The 20,765-nt window shown below is 49.3% G+C and overlaps 10 protein-coding genes and 2 non-coding genes across 12 annotated transcripts; 3 read left to right on the forward strand and 9 right to left on the reverse strand.

The window, feature by feature from the left end:
* Positions 1 to 478: 478 nt before the first annotated feature.
* M431DRAFT_513646 (hypothetical protein) lies at positions 479 to 2,500 on the reverse strand. The gene is made up of 4 exons (XM_024920064.1): positions 2,116 to 2,500; positions 1,912 to 2,047; positions 1,186 to 1,858; positions 479 to 1,124 (listed from the first exon to the last, which is right to left on the reverse strand). The coding sequence occupies exons 1-4, from the start codon at positions 2,230 to 2,232 to the stop codon at positions 683 to 685; spliced, it is 1,368 nt and encodes a 455-aa protein (XP_024768090.1). The 5' UTR covers positions 2,233 to 2,500; the 3' UTR covers positions 479 to 682.
* Positions 2,501 to 3,798: 1,298 nt separating this feature from the next.
* Positions 3,799 to 4,953, forward strand: M431DRAFT_513647 (hypothetical protein). The gene is made up of 2 exons (XM_024920065.1): positions 3,799 to 4,315; positions 4,467 to 4,953. The coding sequence occupies exons 1-2, from the start codon at positions 4,074 to 4,076 to the stop codon at positions 4,714 to 4,716; spliced, it is 492 nt and encodes a 163-aa protein (XP_024768091.1). The 5' UTR covers positions 3,799 to 4,073; the 3' UTR covers positions 4,717 to 4,953.
* A 1,174-nt stretch (positions 4,954 to 6,127) lies between these two features.
* M431DRAFT_513648 (glycosyltransferase family 64 protein) lies at positions 6,128 to 8,024 on the forward strand. Its single transcript, XM_024920066.1, has 2 exons — positions 6,128 to 6,750; positions 6,859 to 8,024. The coding sequence occupies exons 1-2, from the start codon at positions 6,434 to 6,436 to the stop codon at positions 7,610 to 7,612; spliced, it is 1,071 nt and encodes a 356-aa protein (XP_024768092.1). The 5' UTR covers positions 6,128 to 6,433; the 3' UTR covers positions 7,613 to 8,024.
* A 3-nt stretch (positions 8,025 to 8,027) lies between these two features.
* Positions 8,028 to 8,532, reverse strand: M431DRAFT_326579 (hypothetical protein). Its single transcript, XM_024914338.1, has one exon. It carries the CDS (start codon positions 8,446 to 8,448, stop codon positions 8,104 to 8,106), a length of 345 nt encoding a protein of 114 aa, XP_024768093.1. The 5' UTR covers positions 8,449 to 8,532; the 3' UTR covers positions 8,028 to 8,103.
* Positions 8,533 to 8,954: 422 nt separating this feature from the next.
* Positions 8,955 to 10,120, forward strand: M431DRAFT_326655 (hypothetical protein). Its single transcript, XM_024914339.1, has 4 exons — positions 8,955 to 9,065; positions 9,145 to 9,192; positions 9,247 to 9,284; positions 9,354 to 10,120. Exons 1-4 carry the CDS (start codon positions 9,051 to 9,053, stop codon positions 9,922 to 9,924), a joined length of 672 nt encoding a protein of 223 aa, XP_024768094.1. The 5' UTR covers positions 8,955 to 9,050; the 3' UTR covers positions 9,925 to 10,120.
* A 74-nt stretch (positions 10,121 to 10,194) lies between these two features.
* M431DRAFT_99919 (hypothetical protein) lies at positions 10,195 to 11,175 on the reverse strand (the record flags this gene model as incomplete). Its single annotated transcript, XM_024925206.1, has 2 exons — positions 10,195 to 10,610; positions 10,704 to 11,175. The coding sequence occupies 2 exons, from the start codon at positions 11,173 to 11,175 to the stop codon at positions 10,195 to 10,197; spliced, it is 888 nt and encodes a 295-aa protein (XP_024768095.1).
* A 500-nt stretch (positions 11,176 to 11,675) lies between these two features.
* M431DRAFT_t197 lies at positions 11,676 to 11,747 on the reverse strand. The gene has a single exon. It is a non-coding gene; the product is annotated as a tRNA-Thr (tRNA).
* Positions 11,748 to 12,256: 509 nt separating this feature from the next.
* M431DRAFT_t196 lies at positions 12,257 to 12,328 on the reverse strand. Its single transcript has one exon. It is a non-coding gene; the product is annotated as a tRNA-Thr (tRNA).
* Positions 12,329 to 12,391: 63 nt separating this feature from the next.
* M431DRAFT_21292 (glycoside hydrolase family 30 protein) lies at positions 12,392 to 14,171 on the reverse strand. Its single transcript, XM_024913473.1, has one exon. The coding sequence runs from the start codon at positions 14,092 to 14,094 to the stop codon at positions 12,658 to 12,660; it is 1,437 nt and encodes a 478-aa protein (XP_024768096.1). The 5' UTR covers positions 14,095 to 14,171; the 3' UTR covers positions 12,392 to 12,657.
* A 764-nt stretch (positions 14,172 to 14,935) lies between these two features.
* M431DRAFT_99972 (glycoside hydrolase family 5 protein) lies at positions 14,936 to 16,511 on the reverse strand (the record flags this gene model as incomplete). The annotated part of the gene is made up of 3 exons (XM_024925209.1): positions 14,936 to 15,170; positions 15,243 to 15,520; positions 15,600 to 16,511. The coding sequence occupies 3 exons, from the start codon at positions 16,509 to 16,511 to the stop codon at positions 14,936 to 14,938; spliced, it is 1,425 nt and encodes a 474-aa protein (XP_024768097.1).
* A 1,780-nt stretch (positions 16,512 to 18,291) lies between these two features.
* On the reverse strand, positions 18,292 to 19,437 carry M431DRAFT_100134 (hypothetical protein; the record flags this gene model as incomplete). Its single annotated transcript, XM_024911167.1, has 2 exons — positions 18,292 to 19,203; positions 19,267 to 19,437. The coding sequence occupies 2 exons, from the start codon at positions 19,435 to 19,437 to the stop codon at positions 18,292 to 18,294; spliced, it is 1,083 nt and encodes a 360-aa protein (XP_024768098.1).
* A 598-nt stretch (positions 19,438 to 20,035) lies between these two features.
* M431DRAFT_501131 (hypothetical protein) lies at positions 20,036 to 20,715 on the reverse strand (the record flags this gene model as incomplete). The annotated part of the gene is made up of 2 exons (XM_024917987.1): positions 20,036 to 20,290; positions 20,368 to 20,715. 2 exons carry the CDS (start codon positions 20,713 to 20,715, stop codon positions 20,036 to 20,038), a joined length of 603 nt encoding a protein of 200 aa, XP_024768099.1.
* Positions 20,716 to 20,765: the final 50 nt, after the last annotated feature.

Raw genomic sequence — 20,765 nt, forward strand, 5'->3', positions numbered from 1 at the left:
TGCCGTCATGCTCAATAATACAGCCTTCATCATGTATGAGATCGGCTCAACTATACTGTCCACGGTGCTTCAATTATACCAAATTTACCTAGTACATAATTCCCAGACCCTGATCGCCTACAGCTGAGGTGGAGAAATGCATTGGCGTCTACATTGGCGCACGCGCGAACCACTCGAGTCCGTCTAGTTCCGATGATCTCGCGAGTCAGTTGAACACTTGACGCGACGCTCCTATCATGTAAGACGCCAGTAAGAGAGACGGGAAGGAATAGCTATTGAAACGCGACCTGATCCATTGGTATCTCCCATCTATTCCGAATCCGCTGTTCAGCTCACCATTGGCCTTCATAGCAAAATGGTGATAAGTCCCATGCCCTATGGGATATGTATACGATTCACGATCGCTCCCCGTTTTACTACGCAGCATAAAAGACCTGTAAAATATGTAATATCATAAATCATCAATTGATATTTGTAGTCGTGAACTACCATCAAGGTAGTAGGCTCTAAAAGTCATCACACGCATGATGTGATGCGGATTCCTCTGTGAATAGGTATAGATGGTCTAAACATTTTCAAGTCGTCGCGCCAAGGTATTTCCCTCCCATGCTCATTAGAGCTAAGTGTACATAAAAAAAAAATAAAAAAAGTAAGCGCAAAAGAAAAGACAGCCTTAGTCTTGTCATGATACTTCAGATCTGACATCTGACCTAGCGCTGAACTTATCGTTCATGTTTACCAGTTGAACCGTGTCGTTGTCGCCATACTCAACCGTGTATGACGTGTGATAGGCAATTCGGTTGCCTTCAATATCGGGATGAGGTTGTGATCTGTCGACATGCGAACCAGCGCTATGTCCCAGAGGAAGTCGACTTGCCCGTTTGTTGCTTGCCGTTCGGTTTCGTTTCGAGTTCTTTCCATAGTATCGTTCCGTTGTGCCCTGTAGCTTGGGGAAGATGCGGACGAGCAGAAGACGGAGGGAGGGCAAGCAGATACAGATCAGCCCGGTATTAATCTCCACAACGGACCAAACGCTGACATCGTAAAAATCCCACGTGGGATTAAGGCTATCGGTGCCGAATTGAATAAGAGACCTGAGACGCAATATGCTGACGACAGTGACACTAACAACACGGTGAGCAGGCAGGATCGCTAAGAGAGAGAAAAGGGAGGTTCGCAACTTACAAGGCACCAACGCAAAACATGACTCCAACACCAAGCTTGCGCCTCCAGTCCAAATTGAGACTTTTGAGCTGCCACAGTGGAATGGCCAAAATCCAAATATCAGTCGCTATGCTGATGGCAGCATTCGTCCAGGCAATGGCGTTTATATCCAAGCATGTGCCTTGGTGTAACCCATCCCACTTTTCCCAATAAAATTTAACAGGCGTGCATTGGAATATAGCAACCAGGACAAACGCGATACCGTAAAGCGTGACGAAAATAAAGGTTCCCCAGAGCAGGCGACGTACTCCGGGGCTCGGGAAGATGCGAATATAGAAGAGTAGGACGGAGAGCTTGATCATGGAGACTTCTGCGAAATAGCTCCATTCCAAAATCCAGAAGAAGAGACCAAACCTAGTAATATCTGCAGGCCGCAGGGTCCAGATATCCCGGCCGAGTCCAGGTTTCGTCACTCCATGAGCGCTGATGGTGGTACTCGGGATACCCACGAAAATAGTCGCCAAAGCCATCCAATCATCCCCGCTCAGTCCCATCCTGGCCCAGATCTTATATGCAAGTCGTTGAAGAACAAAGACGCCGGCCAAGACGCCAAAGGTGTTGCTGAGGGCTATGTATTGTTTTGATTTGTCTCTGATGGGCTGGTTGCAGGCTACCGATGTCAGGTTCTGTGTTTCTGTATCACTGTTAGGAGTCATTGAACGTCTTTGGCATGTCTGTTAGCCTTACGCAGAGCTTCTATGGTTTTGCAACTTTTCAAGACGCAGCCTTGCATATCCTGCTGCAGCGTTGGGTTCGTGCATATGCAAGTTGTGTTCGTCGCCTGACATTGCGATGCGGCAAGCGATTGAGCAAAGCACTCGCGCTATGAATTGAAGGTTAGGTGGCGGACTTTGTGTGTATACGGGACCTATCCAACGGAAGGGCACATACAGCACACGCGGGCATCTCTGCCACAGCTTCGATACCTGAGAGACTCGAGCCGGTGGTCTGGCTAAAGGCTTCTGGTGCGGTAGCCAGAACCGCAAAGGCTAATAGCCATAATTTCATGGCTCTTAACGTATGGTCGTTTCCTATCGAAGAATGCTGGACTTATGGGTAAATCGTGTTGGGCATCGTCTTATGAACATGGGCCGTCTGTGGAGTGAATCGAAGACGTGGGTGGCTGTTTAGATCTCCGGATCCAAGAATTTGCAACTAATGATTGGATATGGCGGAGGTCAGAGACTTTTACTCATCCCAGAAATCCAACCTTATCTTCAGACACCTCAGCGGTGGAAGCCACACAGAGACGGGGAAAACGAGAAAGAGAAAAATTGTTAACAAGGAGTGGCTGAGATGCTGGTGTTAAAGAACGAGTCTTTGGTTGCATGTATAGGGCAATCGTTATGCAAGCCTCCCCGCTGATACCCTCTGCCGAAGAACAGTTTCGATTCGGCTAGTACGAGTATGTGTGCCCAGTAAGAAGCGAACAAGCTGAAGGCACTAGACGGCATCTTTGACGGAATGGGCGCATAACATTGGACTGGATGATGTCCTCGATGGGCCTTGAAAACCAAGCGATGGGGCCGGTGGCACTAATTTGGCGTTGAGGCGTTGACTTGTATGGGAGCTCCTCCTTCTTGGCTCACGACTCAGGAACCCGAGAGAGCGAGGGGTCCGCCGGGCCAATTACGCAGCCTGACGGGCTTGATGTGTCTAGCTAACTTGCTCTCGGACAGTGAGCATATACAGTAGAAAACCCCACAGCGAGAACCGCACCAGCCTCGGCCAATGGCGGGATGGTTTCCGGCTGCGCGGAAGACGCTTGAAAAGCATACTGTGTATGGAGTTTGTGTCATGGAGTATCATGGATGTGTCATGACATTACTACTGAGTACTTGAATTTGTATTTCCTCAAGTGGCAGCAGAGGAGAGGAGAGAGGGAGAAGCAACTTCATGGACCCTGAGGCGGCCTTGGCAACCGGACAAGACACCCAACCCAGGCCTCGTGTCCAGTCCGGGGAGCGTTGCGGCTGAACCAATATTGTTCAGGGTATATGCAATAGGGACCGCAACGTGGTATCACCGCAAGCAATGCCTCGTACCCGTCGTATCTACCGCTGGCCCGTGTATTCTCTCTCTGCTTCATGTTTCGCCAAGGATGGCATGGGGACGGAAAAGCTACCCTCCATCTCAGCTCTTGCTCGTAAAGCCACAACTAGCGTCATGTTCCAGAAACTTGGTTCGAGACAAAGAGAAACAAGTCAGGGGACGGAGCTACAAGGCTAAAGGCGCAAATCGCATGACTGGCACCGCACTTGCAGCGATCGGATTGGGGCCCCCTTGGACCGATCGAGCAAGATTGTGGGTTCGGGCCATGAGGGTGCCGACTCGACTCGAAAATAGCAGCGCCGTCTGGGTCTGCGACCGGCGCAAAGCCCCGTTGCAGAAACTGACGAGTTGAGCCGGCGAATGCTCACTAGCGGGCGCTTTTTACCTTTCTGATTTGCAACGGGTTTTGCAGTGGTGGTGATTTTAAGACGAAGCCACCGTTCGAGGGCTTGGGAGGCTAGAGCTTTTGTGGCCTGACAGCGGCATAACTGAAAAGACTTGACACATCTATTGAGGACGAGGCGCTGAAGTTTTTTCACTTTTCTATAAAGGGCATTGAAGGGGAAGAAGGATGAAGGTTCATCCATGAAGAGGTAGATAGTTTGGTGAAGAAATTACGTGACAAGATTCAGTCTCCAGCACATTGGGGCGCACATTGTGGCCACCAAGATGTGGCAAGGGCTTTACTGGGCTTTTGCCTTCCCGCCCTCTGCGGAGGTATGTTCAATATTCGACATTGGAACTCTTATCGATGAATCATCCATCCAGCTCCCCAGAGAACGACTACAGTTTAGTACATGGGGTGCTGCCAAGCTGCCGTACCGAGTTTCACATTGACAAGAACTGAAGCGGAAACAAACATTGCCCCGAGAGAACTTCTTGGCCGTCCAATTTGCCCAACGCCCGCTTCGCCCCCTTTTGCAGACTTTGCTTTACCTCGGGGCCCCAAGCATCGCCTCTGTCGCCTCTACACGACGACGCCTTTTGCTGACATGGATCGGGTTGTGGGGTTTTATTCCGTCTTTTTCATGTGCCATCGCTGTGATTTGAATTAGCATTTCACCTATCTCGAATTTACCCAGTGCTAGCTCTGGCTTCACGGCCCCTTAGACTGAAGAGGCGTCGACATGTGAGTGTGTGAAATCAAGCAGCCAAGCTACTAACACATTTTACCGCCAGCCACAACTCACCAAGTTTGTGTCTTTGAGCGGGTTTGTGCCGTCCCTCGCGGAATGGGGCATGGCACGAACTGCTTGCCTTCCTAGCTGGGCATCCGGCTGCAGCTTTTCCAACAGTCCAGTGGCTGCAAGAGCGCAGTCGATGCCGAATCCATCGACGCTCCGTCTTCTACGCGCAAGCCGCTCCGCCTGCAAGCTGGTGGCCCTTCAAAACAAGGCGGCACGGCGTTTTTTCCCCTGCAAAAGCACATGTCTGCAGTAGAGTACGAGTGCCTACAGTAGCAAATCGAGGCCTACCTACCTGTAGTCTAGCAGATCTGGCCCGGGCGTCCGTGCCCTGCTCTTGACGCCGAGAATCAGTGAACAAGTCAGATATGTCTCCATGCTTACAGGGTGGCGGGTGGGTTTTCTAGAGCCCTATGCGATGCAGGGAAGCATTGCGAGACAATCTGGAGGGGGCCCCTTGTCACAGCCTTCGGAAGCTAGCAATGCAACCTCGCAGGCCTGGTTATGCAGCGCGCTCTGGTTCTGCTTGCTGGCGTTTCCTCGTCGATTTACACGTGGAAGAAGCCCGCGGCTTGTCTGCTTCTTCACTAGCCCGCCCTCTGAACCCCCGTTTTTCATCTCGGAACAAGCAGCGGAATCTCAACTCCTACTGTAGACTCGGCGGGAGCTTGCTAGTTACATACGTGCAGGCGCAATAGCGTAGAAAAGTCATGCAGGGGCCTTTGTTGGCCGACACAGAGACGGGCTGTTTGTACGCAATCTCGGCGCTCACCCGAATCTGTTATGCGATCGCCTTCCGAGGTATCATTGTTGATGGGGTTCGCTTGTTGCTTGTTCTCACTAAATCATGCAAAGCGGCATGAACAATTGTTCTTTTGATGGCAGTGTGTCGCGCGACCATGGAACCGAGGCACGAGGCTATGTCGTGGAAAGGATTTTCTCAGTTTGACAGGCCTTTTGCTATTGATCATCCCGTCTCCCCGAGTACGCCGGCCAGTCCCTTCCCGTCTATGCACTGTATTTACGTTGCCAATGGGACAACCGCGGCCAAATTATGCTCCATATGGTGGCGTCTAGATGATACTCACGACTAAACTGGAGAATCTGACTGTGTCTCGCCGTGTCGGACTGCGGTGCTAGAAGCAGCTATATTTTTCTTACTTGTGGGCCGAGGCCCCCTCGCCCACTCGAGATGTCTCCTCCAGTATTTGTATACCAGGCTTTCGTAGCAATGCTTTGAGACAGCTGTTGGATGAAAGACTGCAGTGGCAATGATGGCCAAAATTCTTTGTGTTCTAGACGAGAGTCGATCGTCTATCACCAGCTTACTTTATAGGGACAAAGCAGGCTCTCTGTGGCCACGAAAGGGCTTTCAGAGTCTAAGCTGCTAGTTAAAGCTTGGCAATGGCTTGAAGCAGTTGTCGGGCTTTTTCTCCAATCGTTTCTCCGTCCCTGCAAACTCGTTGCTTGGCTTGAGACGGCGCGTCGCTTTCATTGGCCAAAGCGCTATGTAACAGATCGGTGCAGCAATTCTGAGACAGTGTTACTGATCATGCAGCCGGCCGCCAATTGGAGAGGAGCACTACTTGCTAGTAACATGTCGTCACATCACGACTTCTACAGCATGAAGGTTTTATTATTTTCTCTGCAGCTTGTTGAGCGTCTCCCGGGTAGGCGTTGCAGCAGCCATGGAATGCGTCAGAAACAATAAATCGGGCGAACTTGAACAATTTTTGGTGACTTTGCTGTTTGCGTCGCAGGAAATGCCAAAAGAGGCAAAAACAGGGGCCGCCGATCGCGTCAGATAGCCAAAGGCGATCGTCACGTGATTCTCCTGAAGACTGCGCCCCTTTAGGTTTGCAGCGCATCAAACGAACCGAAGGAATCGAAACCCTCGTATTCCGATATTCCGACTCTCCTCGACGCGGCATCACCAATTTCTCGTCGCTTGCCAGATCTCGCGAGATTCTACCATGGTGGCCAAGTACATTGCCAGCCTGCGGGCTCTGGCGGCTCGACGGGTCGTGACTCTCGTGGCCGCTGCCTTTGTCCTGGCCAGCGTCATTGTCATTCTTGTCCGGCTCGGGCCGCCCGCGAAGCTCAACGACTTGAAGCTGCCAGACGTCAAGCTGCCGGACATCGACATGTCCAAGCTGCCAAATATCCCCGGATTCTCGGGATCGCACGAGCCGGAACACTATGAGAAATGCGACAGGAACATTACCGAGCCCCTCAAGCTGTGGAAGGCAGCGCAGCAGAAATATGACAAATTGATGGATGACAAGTTCACGTAAGTTTGCGGGGAGCATTTTGTGTGACGTTGATGGCCGTCATTGGGACAAGCTCAGCGAATCCGGTTGTTTGCAATTGACATGCTAACCGTTGTTCGTTTTTTTAGAATCGCGATGCAGACTTATAAGCGGCCCAAGGAGCTCGACGAGACGCTTCGCGTTATCCTGTCCGAGAAGATTGCCTCTCTCCACGAAATTGTCATCATCTGGAACAACCTCGAGGAGAAGCCCCCCGGCAACTTCAAATCCGAGACGGGCGTGCCCGTGCGTTACAGGGTGTCGGAGCGCAACAGCCTCAACATGAAGCTCCTGCCGGATCCGGACTTCAAGACCCAGGCCGTGTTGCTTTCGGACGACGATGTATACTATAAGCCGCAGGACCTCGAGTTTGCCTTTCAGACGTGGCGCAAGTTTGGTCAGCATCGATTGACGGGAGCTCTTCCGCGCTGTGCGACCCCAGACGCCGAGGGCAACTGGGGCTATGGCTTCTGCTCCAAGGACAGCAACCAGGATGTCTACTCCATGATCATCACAAACCTGTGCTTCTCCCACATGTCCTTCCTCGACTACTACTCGTCCAACAACACGGTCATGCAAAAGGTCCGTGATTATGTCGACGACCACTTCAATTGCGAGGACATTGCCCTCAACTATGTCGTGTCGTACCTCACCGGCACCGGACCCCTCCTGGTCAAGGGCCGCGACAAGTACGTCAACTACGAGCCGGCTCAGGGCATCAGCAAGAAGCCTGGCCACCTCGAGGCCCGAAGCAAGTGCTTGAACGACCTGACAAAGATGTTTGGCTGCATGCCGCTGGTCAATGAGACGGCTCACATTGAGCGTGGCGTTATTGTCTTGTGATTTTAATGCAGAAAGAAAGGCGAGGGGACCACGGCGTTTTTTAAAGACAAACCCTCAGCCTACGGAGTATTGCTTTTTATTTTTTATCAGAGCAAGTTCATTGGCGGAGAGGGTTATTATCTCCGACAGTGGAGTTATCATATACGCGTCAGTCGTCAGACGGTTAATTAATGTCTTGGACGGGGGGGATGGACGGGTAAAACGGCGTCGATCTCTTGGCGCGGGAAGCCTTGTTATGACTGGGAATAGAGGGGCGCGAGTCTTGTGTGAATAGTTATTTGTAAAAACCCTGGAGGATCTCTTGTTACTCTACATGTTTGTGTTTTAGTTTTAGAAAGAATGAAATAAGTGTGTAGATTTCTCATTCTGAGCAAGCATTTCCTCCCAATTGATATGATCTGATCATTAGGAGCAATTATGACGATCTTGTCGTATACGAGTAGCCTACTCCATCCATGTAAGAGACGGGTATTCATTCAAACTTCTCCTGATCATCCAGCTTTGGCCCAATCGAAGCCAACCCATCCTCGTATCCTCCTCACCACAACGCATTGATTGTCATCACGGCTACAGTATCCCTCTCTCCCGGGATGATGCCGGATCTTCCCATCCCCAAAGCCGCGTACCCCATGCCCACTCACTCCCAGGAGAAAGAAAAAAAAATACGCCATCGCCAGCACATAGTTTTGCGGGGAGCAGGGCTGCCAAGACACGTCTTTGCTGGATGTGGCACTGGCCTCACGCTTCAGCTTCCCACTTGACCCTTGCGCTTTAACCCCCTTTGCAGTTCCACAAGGGATAACGTCTCTTGGCATTCGAGGGCACGCGCGCGCCATGACTAACGTGGTAAAACATGACGAGTATAGGCCTGTTTGCTTTTTGATATGCTTGCTGTAATGCCTAAAATGCTGTGCTACATACTTACCGACGGAGTATTACCATGTGGTCCTCGGCATGTGCGCGGAAGAAGCCGAAGCTCTGCGAAATGTTTGCCGCCTTGTCTCCGGAAGGATCCATTGATTCAAACAGTTCAAAGGGTCTACGGATCGTGTATCGGATGATCTGCAACGCAATCGTACAATGCGCATCGATGGAGTCGGCAATTGGGTCAACAAGGGGAAATATCTGTGATGGAGATAATTCCCTAATTGGGCCATGGGAGCTAGTCCAAGTACTGGAGCCGCAAAGCTGCCCTCCATGCGTGGCAAACCGCGCCCTTTGTATGCGAGGGGTCTGTGTTGCGTAGTACAAGGGAGGAGATTTATATAAGACGTAAAAAAACGCCTCAATACTGGTATTCTTCTTCTGTTCATGCTACTTTTTATCATCTGAAAAAAACAGCAGCCATGGGGTCTCAGGAGATTACTCTGTTTGACTTGCCCAGCAAGGAGCCATGCGCCTCCTGGTCTTTGAACCCTTGGAAGAGTAAGTACCTAGGATGGGCCCAAGTGATGTATACCATCCCCTACCTACAGATATTTGTACTATTTGTCCTTTGTCCTCTCTATACTAAGTGCTAACGTATTCATAAGGTACGTTTTCTCTTGAATTATAAGGGTCTTGAGTACAAGACAGAATGGGTAGGCATTATGCACCACTCGTCTGGAGTAGCCGTAGCTAATGACACGAGCCAGCTCAACTACCCGGAGATTGCGCCCAGAATCAGGCCATAGTATGTATATATATCCTTCAATAGGGCAGAATAAATTGTTTCTCAAGAACCAGCTAACTTTTCCTTCAGCCTCCCACCCAATGAAACAGGCAGAGCGTACTCCATCCCTACGATCCAGTTCCCAGATGGAACCTACGTCATGGAGTCGAGAAAGATTGCAAAGGCCATCGAACAAAGACACCCTTCTCCACCTGTCTACTTAGATGATCCCACCGTCCAAAAGATAGAGCGACTCGTCTTCAAGTCCATCAAGCCTCTCTACTCCCTCCTCATGTACAAAATCTCGCAGGTCATCCTCACCGAGAAGAGCTACGACTACTGGGTTGGCCAATACACCAGGGAATACGGCATGACTCTCGATGAATACGAGCGTCAATTCGGTGGCGAGAAAGCCTGGGCGGCAGCGCAGCCGGCCATGAGTGAGCTGACGGCCATTTTGAAGGAAAAACAGGCTGAGGGGCCGTTCTTCTTGGGCAAAGAGGTGAGCTATGCGGATTTTGTGTGGTTAGGAGGGTTGATCTTTGTGAAGCGCACCGATGAAAGTTTATATCAGGAGCTGTTGGATAGGACGGGGGACAGAGCTGCTCATGAGAGACTTTTCGAGGCGTGTGCACCTTGGATGAAGAGGGACGACTACTGATAGAGTAGCAATTTGATAAGTGCCCTTTAGGCTAAAATACACCAACCCTCCATGCTTAAAAGCTGCCTTCCCAATAAACATTTCCACCCAATAAGCTCTTGCGCTTTCGCGATCCATCCTGTCGTGACTAATAAATCCCAAATGCTATATCCCATAGTTGTAGCCCAATATGTGATCGCCCGTATCTTTGGTGCCCGTGGTATTGCCAACGCCAAATGAGAAAAAGAAGAAGAAAGAAGAAAAAGGCCCCAAACCTCACAGACCAACACCCTACTTATTCTCGATAGTTCCCCCAAGCCCAACAGTCGCCACATCCGCCGTCTCCCGCTCCAGGAAGCCCATCTTACTCACGTCCTCCCCCAGCGACAAGCTTCCCTTGGCCCATTCCACGATGAGCCTGCGAGCTTGCCATATAGCAAGATGCTTGTTGTATTTGTGGATTTTGGCAATCACCTTTGTACGGAGACTCTGTCGCAGCTCTTGGACCCAGTCGTCTTCTACCCATCTGATGTCCTTGCGGGAGATGGGACAAAATGCCTCGGGCTGGCCTGATAGCTCGTCGATGATTGAAAACTCGAGTTTGAACATGGGCGGGTTGTTGCAGTATGTGGCCACGGCGGAAACATTCGCTGCACAGAGGGAACCAACGGCGCAGTCGGTCAGCTTTGCATGCTCTTGAGGCTTCCCTAAGTTGTTCATTAGCTAGATGTGCTTCTCGATAAATGATATGGGAAAACAAAATGTCGAAAAACAGCAAACATATCAGAATGTTCACTCACCACACAATCTTCCTGCCACAACCTCTGCATCCACCAAAAAATCCAGCTCCGAGCGCAACAAAGCCCCAGCCTTGCAACTCGACCAGTCGTTAAAGACGGCATCCAAAAAGCCATCGATGCTCTGTCTCGTCTTGGTCAAGCTAGCGTTTGGATCCGTCGCACTGCCGCACGCATGCAGAATCTCATAGCACTTCTTCAGCTGAACATCGTTCAAGTCATCTGCACTCTTGATGGGCACGGGTTTGAGGGGATAGTCGGCTCCAGCCTCGATGGCATCGAAGAGCTTGTCACGCTCACTCTTGACTCTACGAGGCGCTCGTCGAGGAGGAGTCGAAGCGATAGATATAGGCGATGCAGAGGTTCGCAGACGCTTTAGGCTGCGCTGAGGAGTCGAGGTCGTGATTTCTTGGATGCGGTTCGCATCGGCGATGGACGTGGTTCGTCGCCGAATCTCCCTCTGCACTCTCGTCATGCTAGCCAAGTTGTTTATGAAGGCGTTTATGTTCTGCGGCTGCAACGCTGGTATCACCTCCATTTTTTGAGGTTGGAAGGGTAAGAGAGTCAAGTATCCGGTCTTGTGGTCTTGTAGCCTGTGGTCTGGGGTGATGAAGGTAGCAGGCCTTGGTGCATCTCAGAGGAGAAGAGAGACGGTTCAAAGGCGGTGAATCGAAAGTGCCCTGCATCACAGTTTCATTTTGCTCACATTTCTCCAATTGAGCGTGCGCTTCTCGATGGGTTGTCGTGGTAATGGGCAGCTGGCAGCGAGTGCTCCTCTAGCTGATGGCGGCGCAATCATCTTGTAGAGCTCCCCTCAGGAACATCCTACTCAGGCCTCTCGACATTCCAGCAAATGGCCCAAACAACCAAGAGAAAGGGAAATATACGAAAGAGAAGTTAAAAAGTAATCACAATGGAGAACACAGCCGGTGTCGTACACGTCCAGTGGTAAAGGGCAAAAAAGGCAAAAATAAATGCCCCCGCACAGATTTGAACTATGGACCTTTGCATTACAAGTGCAACGCTCTACCCCTGAGCTACAAGGGCACTATTTATTGACAACCGGGCAACAAATTACGGCTTATAAGGGCCAAGCGTTTTATCTGAAGCTGTGACTGTATTTTCACTTGCTTGAGCAAACGTCCTGTGGCTTCATCGTTCCTTATTCAGTTTCTGAGTGCTTCTTAATGTCATCATGAGCTGTACTCTATAGAGCAAAGCTTCGCATACCACTGGGACTGCCTCACACTTTATATAGACGGATAGACGTGGTCTGTGTGGCTCTGAAAAAGCCACTTGCTCTAACACCTCTGGAGCATTCATGAGTCAGGACGCCGCCACAGACATTGCCACCTTATATGGAGTATTACTCCGTATACTTTCGAAGTATTGTTTCCTGTCACAGATGCTGAATTAAGGAGAGATTATGCACTCACATCAAAGCAAACTGCCTTGTAAATAGCAGGGGAAAAAAGGATAACCATGACATTGGTGAGAGAGTCAAATGTCATAAAAATGCTGTTAAAAAAAAGCAAAAAGAGAAACATCTTGTTTCGTGCCCCCACACAGGATTGAACTATGGACCTTTGCATTACAAGTGCAACGCTCTACCACTGAGCTATAAGGGCGATGATTAGGTAATTGTGATTGACCAATCATGAAATCCCAATCGAGCTTATTGACCATTTGCGCTTTATTTGTTCCTATATGCCTTGACTCTTGTTGACTGAATTCCCATACTGATTCTCATCATGTCTCAACCATTGAAACTTCTGGCATGATCAAAGACGAATTCATCCAGTATACATATATGAAACTCTGTTGATAGCATCAATTCTTTTATTTTGGCCACTGATGTCAAGTGTATTTTACAATAACAATGGTTTACTATTTGCCCATACTATAACGTGGAATTCTCTAGGCACTTTGGCATTCAACTCCAAAATATCTTGCCTCATTATTTCAGCACAACACCACTAATCTCGAATGTCTGCACCTGCCCAGTAGTAAAAGCCACAGAGAATTTCCCGTTATTGATCTTTGTATCCGAATAGCTTTTGTATTGGTCTCCACCACTTGTTTGGGTGCTCCATCGTGGGACTGTTGCACCATTACTGCCGGCAGTCTTAGCACGAGTAAGATCAAAGGTGATAGTCTGAGCGCTGCCCCAGTTTGCAGCAACAATGACGAGCTTTTGAGAACCAGAATCGTATGCAACAGCGGTGTTACCATCAGGAGTGGTCAGAATCTGCATGCCGGGCCTGATATGGCGAGTTAATTGCGCAAGTACAAAATATTTAGTGCTTGCGGCTGAAAGCGTCAACTGATCGTTATCGCCAACGATGAGTCCCCAGCCTGAACCATCAATTGCCTGCCAGTATACCCAAGCGGTAGGGTGGAGCCAGGTAAAATCAAGGAGCAGGTTTGTATACATCGATTTTCCACTTGCATCTGCATCGCCATATTCACTGTTCCACAGTCTCTTCCCGGTCTGACTTACAAGGCTATAAAGCGTGTCACGTCGTCCACCGCCACCCTGGTAGCCATGTACATTGACACGCTTCACAACATTCTGCGCAGAGCTGCCCAGGCCCTGCCAAGTTGATATGGCCAGGTCGTAACTGGTCTCATCTGATGCAGAAACAAACGACGATAATCCACGTTGCGCAAGCTCAGTGTTCAAGTAACCGATAACCGTAGCCATCGTTGATACCGCAAAATGGCAGCCCTCTTGAGTACCGGTAGGTCCCCAGCCCGACGAAGGCTCGTTAAAGGCCTCGACTGACTGAAACTGGATTCCCCAATTTTGTTGAGCATGCTGAGCAATATTGGCAAGATAAACAGCGTGGTTTTGGTAGTTCCATGACTGAAGGTTATCACTCGACCCGCTTCCCGACGGATTGTGATTATTGCACATCCACCACATAGGCGAGTTGGAGAAGAGCTCAAAGATGTTTGCGCCGTTAGCTTTAGCCTTCTGCAACATTGCTCGCTGGTTAGCATCGACATTCCAGTTCCAGCTGGATGAAGCAGGATCGGTGCTGGCCCAATCGAGCCAATAGCCATCGACCTGCCGAGACGGCTTGATGCTCGATGAGACTACCATGCTGGAGCCATTGTATGTGTTGGTGCTGCATGCGCCTGCATTGTACCGAGCAATGTTGAAGCCCAAGCCCGGCAGGTTCTGGCCATTGATGACTTGGTTGTTCCGAGTGAAGAGGACATTGGCTAGGTCATCTCGGTTGCCAAAGGCTTTCGCCCACCAAGCAAGAGATACGCCCCAGCCTTCCCATGTTCCCCAGTTGGAGGTGGGATCAATGGAAAGTGTCGTGTCGGCCTCAGCTCCCTGGAACAGCAGAGCAAGGCCTAGCGATGAAATGACAGCTGATCGCATGGCAATCCAATGACGAAAGTATTAACTTTGCTGTGCATATAATGTACGATGCAGGTTGTACGACAGAAAATTAGTTGCGACTGTTTGGTCTCCCGATGGCTCATTTTTATATCCCTTACGAGACTCTAGCTGACCGGCAATTGGCGCGCCTATTCTAGGACGTCCGCTGCAATGTAACACAAGAGTATGCTTGAGCACATACGATGATCTCGCTATTGTTTATTACCAAAGGTTTATAGCAATGCGGAGGCGACACATTTAGGCAGATATAGGGAGAAACAAACTCAAGAATATCCATTTTATTTCCACCATTGAGAATCCCTATTTGAACAGCCCCGGTCCGGTACACAAGCCGTTTCCTTTCGTATAGACGCACACTTCCTTTCCCCTTCATCCATGGCATGTGATAAGTCAACAGGAAGAACACTAAATATCACCATAATCACCCTGATGGGCTGAAGGTAAAGAACAATGATGAATATCAGGCTGATAATACTCCAAACTGGTTCCCAATTAGTACAAGTAAGACCCCGCCATCAAGCTAGCACTATAAAATGCCCTTAATTTGCAAAATAGAGCAAAATGCCTGCAATATGTATTCAAGTTGCAATATGAGGAAAATACTGGGCGTCACACCTTCAAAATGTTATACAAGGGTTTTGAATGCTCACTCGACCAAACTTTTCATATTATATTCTCCTACCCTTGATCTCCTACTCTACTGAACGAAAACAAACTTATATACTTCATCCTTTATCCAGTTGCACGTTAAAGCATATTGGACAGATGCTTGAGCTCAATATATACATGTACATATACCTGTAGCCAAGGGCGTAAAGCATTATGCAACCCACGCGACGGCAGGCAGATCCTGTGTCCCAGACAAATCCCTCTTGCCGGTTGCAGGACCAGCGTGGTGACAGATTCCATTGACACAGGTATAATCCGCGTTACAAGGCTGAGATGCGCTGCAATCCCAGCCACCGCATCCCCAGGTGCAATCCTTGCAGTATCCTCCAACGCAAGAGTAAGCCGATTGGCAAGGAACGGAACTGCTGCAATCCCAACCCTCACAGCTAAAAAGATTCAGTTGTCAGCTTGGTTCCTCGATGCATTAGTGGGATGACGCAAAAGAGAGTGAAACTTACCCCCAAGTACAAGTATCCTTGGGATAAGATGAAGGTGGCGGAGGTGGTGGTGAACTGCTGGAGCTTGGAGGCGGAGGTGGAGTGCCAGAACCTCCACTTGGCGGCGCTCCAACGAAGCTCCAGTCTTGCTTTGTCGTCTTGCTATTGGCCGTCGAAATGGCATTCTTAAGGTTTCCCTTTCCACTGTTGAAGCCGACTTCAAAACCGTCATAGCCGGTACAGCAGCCGCTTGAGCAAGACTGGGTACCATCGCTACCTGGGATCATTTGCCAGTAAGTCTGCACCATTATTTGTCAGCATTAGAACAAAGCTAAAACAAGAGTTTGGATGGTGCCTGAGATGTCAGATTATACATACCCATGGAATACCTTGAGCGTTAAGAGAGGCAGCTTGGGCGTCGAAATTGGAACTGTAACTGGTCTGGACTCCCCATTCTTCGACATGAAGAAGCTTGTTGTTGGCAGCGGCCGTAGACTCAAAGCCTGGCAGGAGATAACCCCAGGTAGACGCATCACCGACATAGGCATGGATGCTAATGATATCGATGGCTGAGCAAGTCAGAGCCTTGGAGAGGAGGTTATAGCCGTGGACTTGGTCACCACCAATGCCTCCGGTTGCGACTTTGATGTTGGAATCCGTAATATACTTCTTGAAGTTCTGGGCTCGGCCGCAGAGCCAGTTGGAAGGATCGCCGTTTTGTCCATCGTTGGTGAACTGGAAAGGTTCGTTCTGCAGGTCAAATGCCAAAATGGCCTCAGACCAATTACCCCACGTAAGGCCGCTGCTGGGCGACTTGTAGGTCAAGATGGCCTTGATACGAGCATCGTATTGAGCCTGGGCTTGAGCGTTGCTATAGAACGAAGTCCTGTAGGTAGTGCAATAAACATCACAGCCGTTGGGTGTATTGACGCTGGTGGAATGAATGACATTTCCGTCATGGGGAGAGATGATGGCTTTCATCCCCTTTGCGGCAAGTTGAGCGAGAACTTTGTCAACTTTTGCAAGATTGTCCCAGTTGTATGATCCTATGGTTGTTTCGAAATCATCAGCATAGGTGACAACGTTGCTGCCTTTATCACAACCAGTCGCATGCTTGTTGATCCAAAGGCGAACCACCTTGGCTCCATAGCTGGCAAGAGTGTCGATGTAGTAAGCTTGGTCGGACGCTGAAAGTCCAGGGAGGAAATACAAGCTGGATCCTGCAAAAGAGTTTGAAGCAGCTGCGAGGCCAGAGGCGGCCAGAGCGGACGCCGCAATGTTGAGCTTCATGATGAGCCTGTGAGTCTTGAACTTGTAGTAGGCGATTGTCGAGTGTGTCTTGAAGATTGCTATCTAACAACAGTGGGATTCCCATCTTCTTTATATATTCCCAGAATCAATGCCATATTTCGTCTTCATGTGCAAAATCCTTTCAGGTTAGGCTCTATGAAGTCTCTGTCAGGTCCCTCCAATGTGAGCCTCTGTAAACATGAAGCTGAATATCACGAACCCCACGTAGGAACAGTTACCCAGCCCCGGATCCATGAGCCCCCACTGCGCAGGTCAAGGTCGAAATAGGATAACGGAAGGACACGTTCCGATTCTGGATGTGATCTAATACAAGTCTGATCATGCCTTTCGGCACTTATTCCGCGCTAAAGTCTGGATGCCGTGGGCTCCCGTTCAGGACAGCTAGCGACATCCCGAACCCCAGCCTATTGGTTGTGGTTTGTTTCATCTTCCTTTTCCAGTAAGTGGTGATGCCGTCTACTTCCGCTGCTTTTTCGGCCCGACTGAATTAGGAAGTTCAGTAAAGAAGGAATCGATTCCTCGGCGCCACAAGGATTCGGTGGCTCGAGCGCTGACATTAGTTGCGTTGCATTGGCTTCTAAGCTGAAGCCTTCTAGCTAGGGTAACGCATCATGAGCCTCATTGGGCAAAAAAAAAAGTGCGGTAAGAAATGTCAAGAAATTGGTCCTCAATGTGGCGCATTATGCGAAGGATGCAGGAGCAATCTAGGGCTAGTATAAGCACATAGAAGATATGTTCGTTACGACCAGGAAGTGTAATAACATATTGGAACAAAGGTTGCCTCAATTAGTTGTGAGGTTGTATACTAGTGTGATGTCTTTGGTAACATTAGCCATTAAACCTCCTGCCAATGGACTATCTGTCTTAACGGAAATTAGACCACAAGCACAGTTAAAAACAAGGTTAAACAAACACCTCGGTTTCGACTTCTCCCCAAACAGTGTGCATGTAAGCACGCTGCACCTGGCAGGTTACGGATTTCCGCATTGAAGTGGCTTCAATCTAAACTGGGGCGACATATTCACAAGCAAATACGTGTATGGTCCCCCACCTAGTTCGCAATTACATGAAAGAAAAGAGCGACAAGGCTGCCGCAGGACCGAGGTCATGCCACGTAGGATATGTAGCCTGACTATTCGATACGAGTTGTTGCTGCCTAGGGTTTCACTGGTCAACTGTACGAGCCGTATAGTCGTATGTCGGTCATGGTAAGCACAGCGGCGAAAGGGGCACACACCCCTCAACCAGCCATGACTATTGGAAGACTTGATCTCAGCCGTAAACAACAAGGTTGCTTGTAAGATACTCGATAGGGCCACACCGAAAGACGGAGACAGGGAGCAAATTTTATGTTGCTACCTGCAGAGAGGCCTCTTTTGCGTAGTGATCAAAGATCATTACGGGATGATTCTTTGTCGACTCCCTCATAGAGGATTAACTTTTGTAATACTAGTAACAATAGACCGTGATAGCTAGCTCAATGAAAGACTATATCAAGCGATTGGGTAGTTCCAGTGTATAGTGAGGAGAAAACAATCTCAAACACATGTATGCAACGTTGTCATTGGTGATCCACCAAGCAACTACTCCATCAAGAGCCTCAATTGTCTCATTCTGCATATCTATGGCCTTGCAGTTCTAGTATTACTAACAATTTACAAACTCTTCATTATCGTAGACTCGTATTCCTAGTTTATCCCATTGGGAAGTTGTTCCGAGGCACCCTAACGTTTATCTGATACATGGACGCCTGTCACTACTAACCCGCCACTCCGTGAATTACGGTAAACTCCAGCACAATGAATGCAATGTACCCGATAACCATAGCTCCACCTATCCAGCGAGAAAACCTAGCGCCAAACCAGACTGTAGCGGTGAATACAGCAGTTGAAGCCCATAACACTGCCAGTTCTGAGACAGTCACATTGCCCCCTTTCAAGGTTCCCTTTGTGTCAATCATAATGATGCCGCAGCAAAGTGACAGAAGGAATATGTTACTACCAGCACAGTTGGCGACGAGGATCCCAGTGTGGCCACGGTAACCACTCATGACAGCAATAAACTTCTCAGGGAGTGTAGTAGCGATGGCAATAATGATGACGCTGAAGAGTACGTCCGAGACGCCAAGTTGATCGATGATGTTGATTGCCGCTTGTGAAATCACGTAGCCGGCAAGACATATAGCGAGGAATCCAAAACACAGATAGAATCCATGATAGCCAAGCCGGTGACGATTGCGGCGCTGCCTGATGTTTGTGTTAGAGTTATCGGCGAGAAGCCCTGTTCTACTCCCCACAGAGCTTGCGTCGTCAGAGCTAACATCATCATCATCACTATCATCTGAATCTTCTGGCGCCGTAAGAATCCCTCGGCCAATTGCCAGAGCAATGAGCAGGAAATAGACACCGAATATCGCCACCAAAAGAGGCCCACAAACTAGCCAAGTGATTCTCGTCGCGAAGTAGATGATTGGAGTCACCAACGTAGTTAAGACAAGAGTCATAAGAGAGTAAATCCGAGAGCTCCTATCGAATTCGATCGGCTGTTCCTTCTCATAACACAGCAGGCCGAGAGAAAACGCGCCTAGGATATTGGAGATGGCCGAGCCAACCACGTTGCCAATGGCCAAAGAGGAACGGCCTTGCGCCAGAGACGCGACGACAACGGCGAGCTGATAATATCAGCATTTACACCCACCCTGAATTCATAGATTAGGTTCAATTGATATAGCTACCTCTTCCCATTCTGCGCCTGCTGTGAGCAGTCCAATAACCACCTCCGACACGCCTATACGTCCTGCGATTGCAGTTGCGTGAGCGATAAACTTATCGGCGCCGTACTCGAGCAGAAACAGAGTCGAGACGAGGGCGCCGATATTAAACGCAACCACGTTTGTCTGCGCCATCACAAAGGATCGATAACCTCTTCTTGGCGCAACCTTAGCATGATGGATCTGAGTTAGCCAAGAGACATGAATCAGCATCTTGGCCTTTACCCTAGCAACTTGGGTGGGGTTTCACAGTCGCCACGTTTACATGACATCAATTGATGGAGCTACTGTAAGCTTGTTAAACCAGTTGGCTGTAAGCTTGAGTTTAGCTGTATTAATGAAGTGTCGGACGGCAATTGTTCGCTAGAAACCAGATTTCTCAAAATGGGATACTCGAATGCAACTTATGTACAATTTTTATCTCTTCAGAACGAATGACAGCAAATCGCGTTTTAAAAACAGTACTGATAAAAAATAAAGATAAATTTTCGCTGCGCTTTGCCTCGTCCAATTCGTAGGAATTGAGGCTAAAGGCAATTGCATCTTAAAACAAACTCTGAAGAATGAATGTAAAGTTACAATAACTGAAACCATCAGCTTGGGTATCCATCCACATGCATTCCCATCAACTAAAACGAACATGCCAGTCCATTCACCATTATTAGTCCTAAACCGTTTTCCACATAATTATTTTCCCACGCTCGAGTACGTCAGATGCAAAGTCCACACAAACTTAGTTGGCTCCGGGATACACCATGCCGCCGGTGTTTGACTTGTACTGCTCAGAGTTGCCGTTTCTCAGGAGCGCTTCCCGGTGCTCCGTCTCCTTCTCGAGCTGAATCAGGTTGCAGCAACCACAGCAAAAGGACTTTGCAATGTCCTCGATGCAATTTCCCTCGAGGTTGTACTTTTCGCGGATCGAGGCACGCTGCATGCTGGCGAGGATCCAGTGAAGGCCACAGCAGCCGGAACCGCAGAAGAGAAGGCACTACAAGACACAGAGCATGTTAGTGAGATGCGAGAGATGACTTATACCAGCGGTGCTGTGCCAGAGTAAAGACATACAGAGGTGTTGACGGGCTCATAGCCTTCCATGTTGCCATTCTTGTTAACTCGGTGGTGAACCTTGCCGAATGTGACACAGGGGACACAGCAAGTGATGAGGCAAAGGTCAATGGGGTTGAAGCAGTCGAAGAGGTGAGTAGCCCAGCCAATAGCGCCACCCGGGGATCTCGAGTTGATGTGGTCGCCAGGTCGAGACAAGACATCGTTGAATCTCTCCTTCCAGTGGTTCACATCGTTGTCGTCGATAGGGCCACCCTTGGCAGGAGCAGAAGATTGAACGGGTGCCTGAGCAGGAGCCTGAGCAGGAGCTGCAACAGGAGCAATTGGGGTATCAGTAGGAGCAGACATCTTGATGGTAAATTTTGGGTATCAAAAGAGGTTGCAAACGGTGTGAATGA

This window comes from Trichoderma harzianum (genome assembly GCF_003025095.1).
Source record: "Trichoderma harzianum CBS 226.95 unplaced genomic scaffold M431scaffold_25, whole genome shotgun sequence".
In the NCBI taxonomy this organism is placed as follows: Eukaryota; Fungi; Ascomycota; class Sordariomycetes; order Hypocreales; family Hypocreaceae; genus Trichoderma; species Trichoderma harzianum.

What these genes read in the sequence shown, in the direction of transcription:
- M431DRAFT_326579 (XM_024914338.1), bottom strand. Translation starts at nt 8,448, where the DNA reads ATGGCGCGCGCGTGCCCTCGAATGCCAAGAGACGTTATCCCTTGTGGA.
- M431DRAFT_513648 (XM_024920066.1), top strand. Translation starts at nt 6,434, where the DNA reads ATGGTGGCCAAGTACATTGCCAGCCTGCGGGCTCTGGCGGCTCGACGG. An exon ending in TTGATGGATGACAAGTTCAC is followed by an intron (nt 6,751 to 6,858) that starts GTAAGTTTGCGG and finishes TCGTTTTTTTAG; the next exon opens with AATCGCGATGCAGACTTATA.
- M431DRAFT_513646 (XM_024920064.1), bottom strand. Translation starts at nt 2,232, where the DNA reads ATGAAATTATGGCTATTAGCCTTTGCGGTTCTGGCTACCGCACCAGAA. An exon ending in CAAAACCATAGAAGCTCTGC is followed by an intron (nt 1,859 to 1,911) that starts GTAAGGCTAACA and finishes ACAGTGATACAG; the next exon opens with AAACACAGAACCTGACATCG. An exon ending in ATGTTTTGCGTTGGTGCCTT is followed by an intron (nt 1,125 to 1,185) that starts GTAAGTTGCGAA and finishes CCGTGTTGTTAG; the next exon opens with TGTCACTGTCGTCAGCATAT.
- M431DRAFT_326655 (XM_024914339.1), top strand. An exon ending in TTGAGTACAAGACAGAATGG is followed by an intron (nt 9,193 to 9,246) that starts GTAGGCATTATG and finishes GACACGAGCCAG; the next exon opens with CTCAACTACCCGGAGATTGC. An exon ending in GCGCCCAGAATCAGGCCATA is followed by an intron (nt 9,285 to 9,353) that starts GTATGTATATAT and finishes CTTTTCCTTCAG; the next exon opens with CCTCCCACCCAATGAAACAG.
- M431DRAFT_513647 (XM_024920065.1), top strand. Translation starts at nt 4,074, where the DNA reads ATGGGGTGCTGCCAAGCTGCCGTACCGAGTTTCACATTGACAAGAACT. An exon ending in GTCTTTTTCATGTGCCATCG is followed by an intron (nt 4,316 to 4,466) that starts CTGTGATTTGAA and finishes GCCACAACTCAC; the next exon opens with CAAGTTTGTGTCTTTGAGCG.
- M431DRAFT_21292 (XM_024913473.1), bottom strand. Translation starts at nt 14,094, where the DNA reads ATGCGATCAGCTGTCATTTCATCGCTAGGCCTTGCTCTGCTGTTCCAG.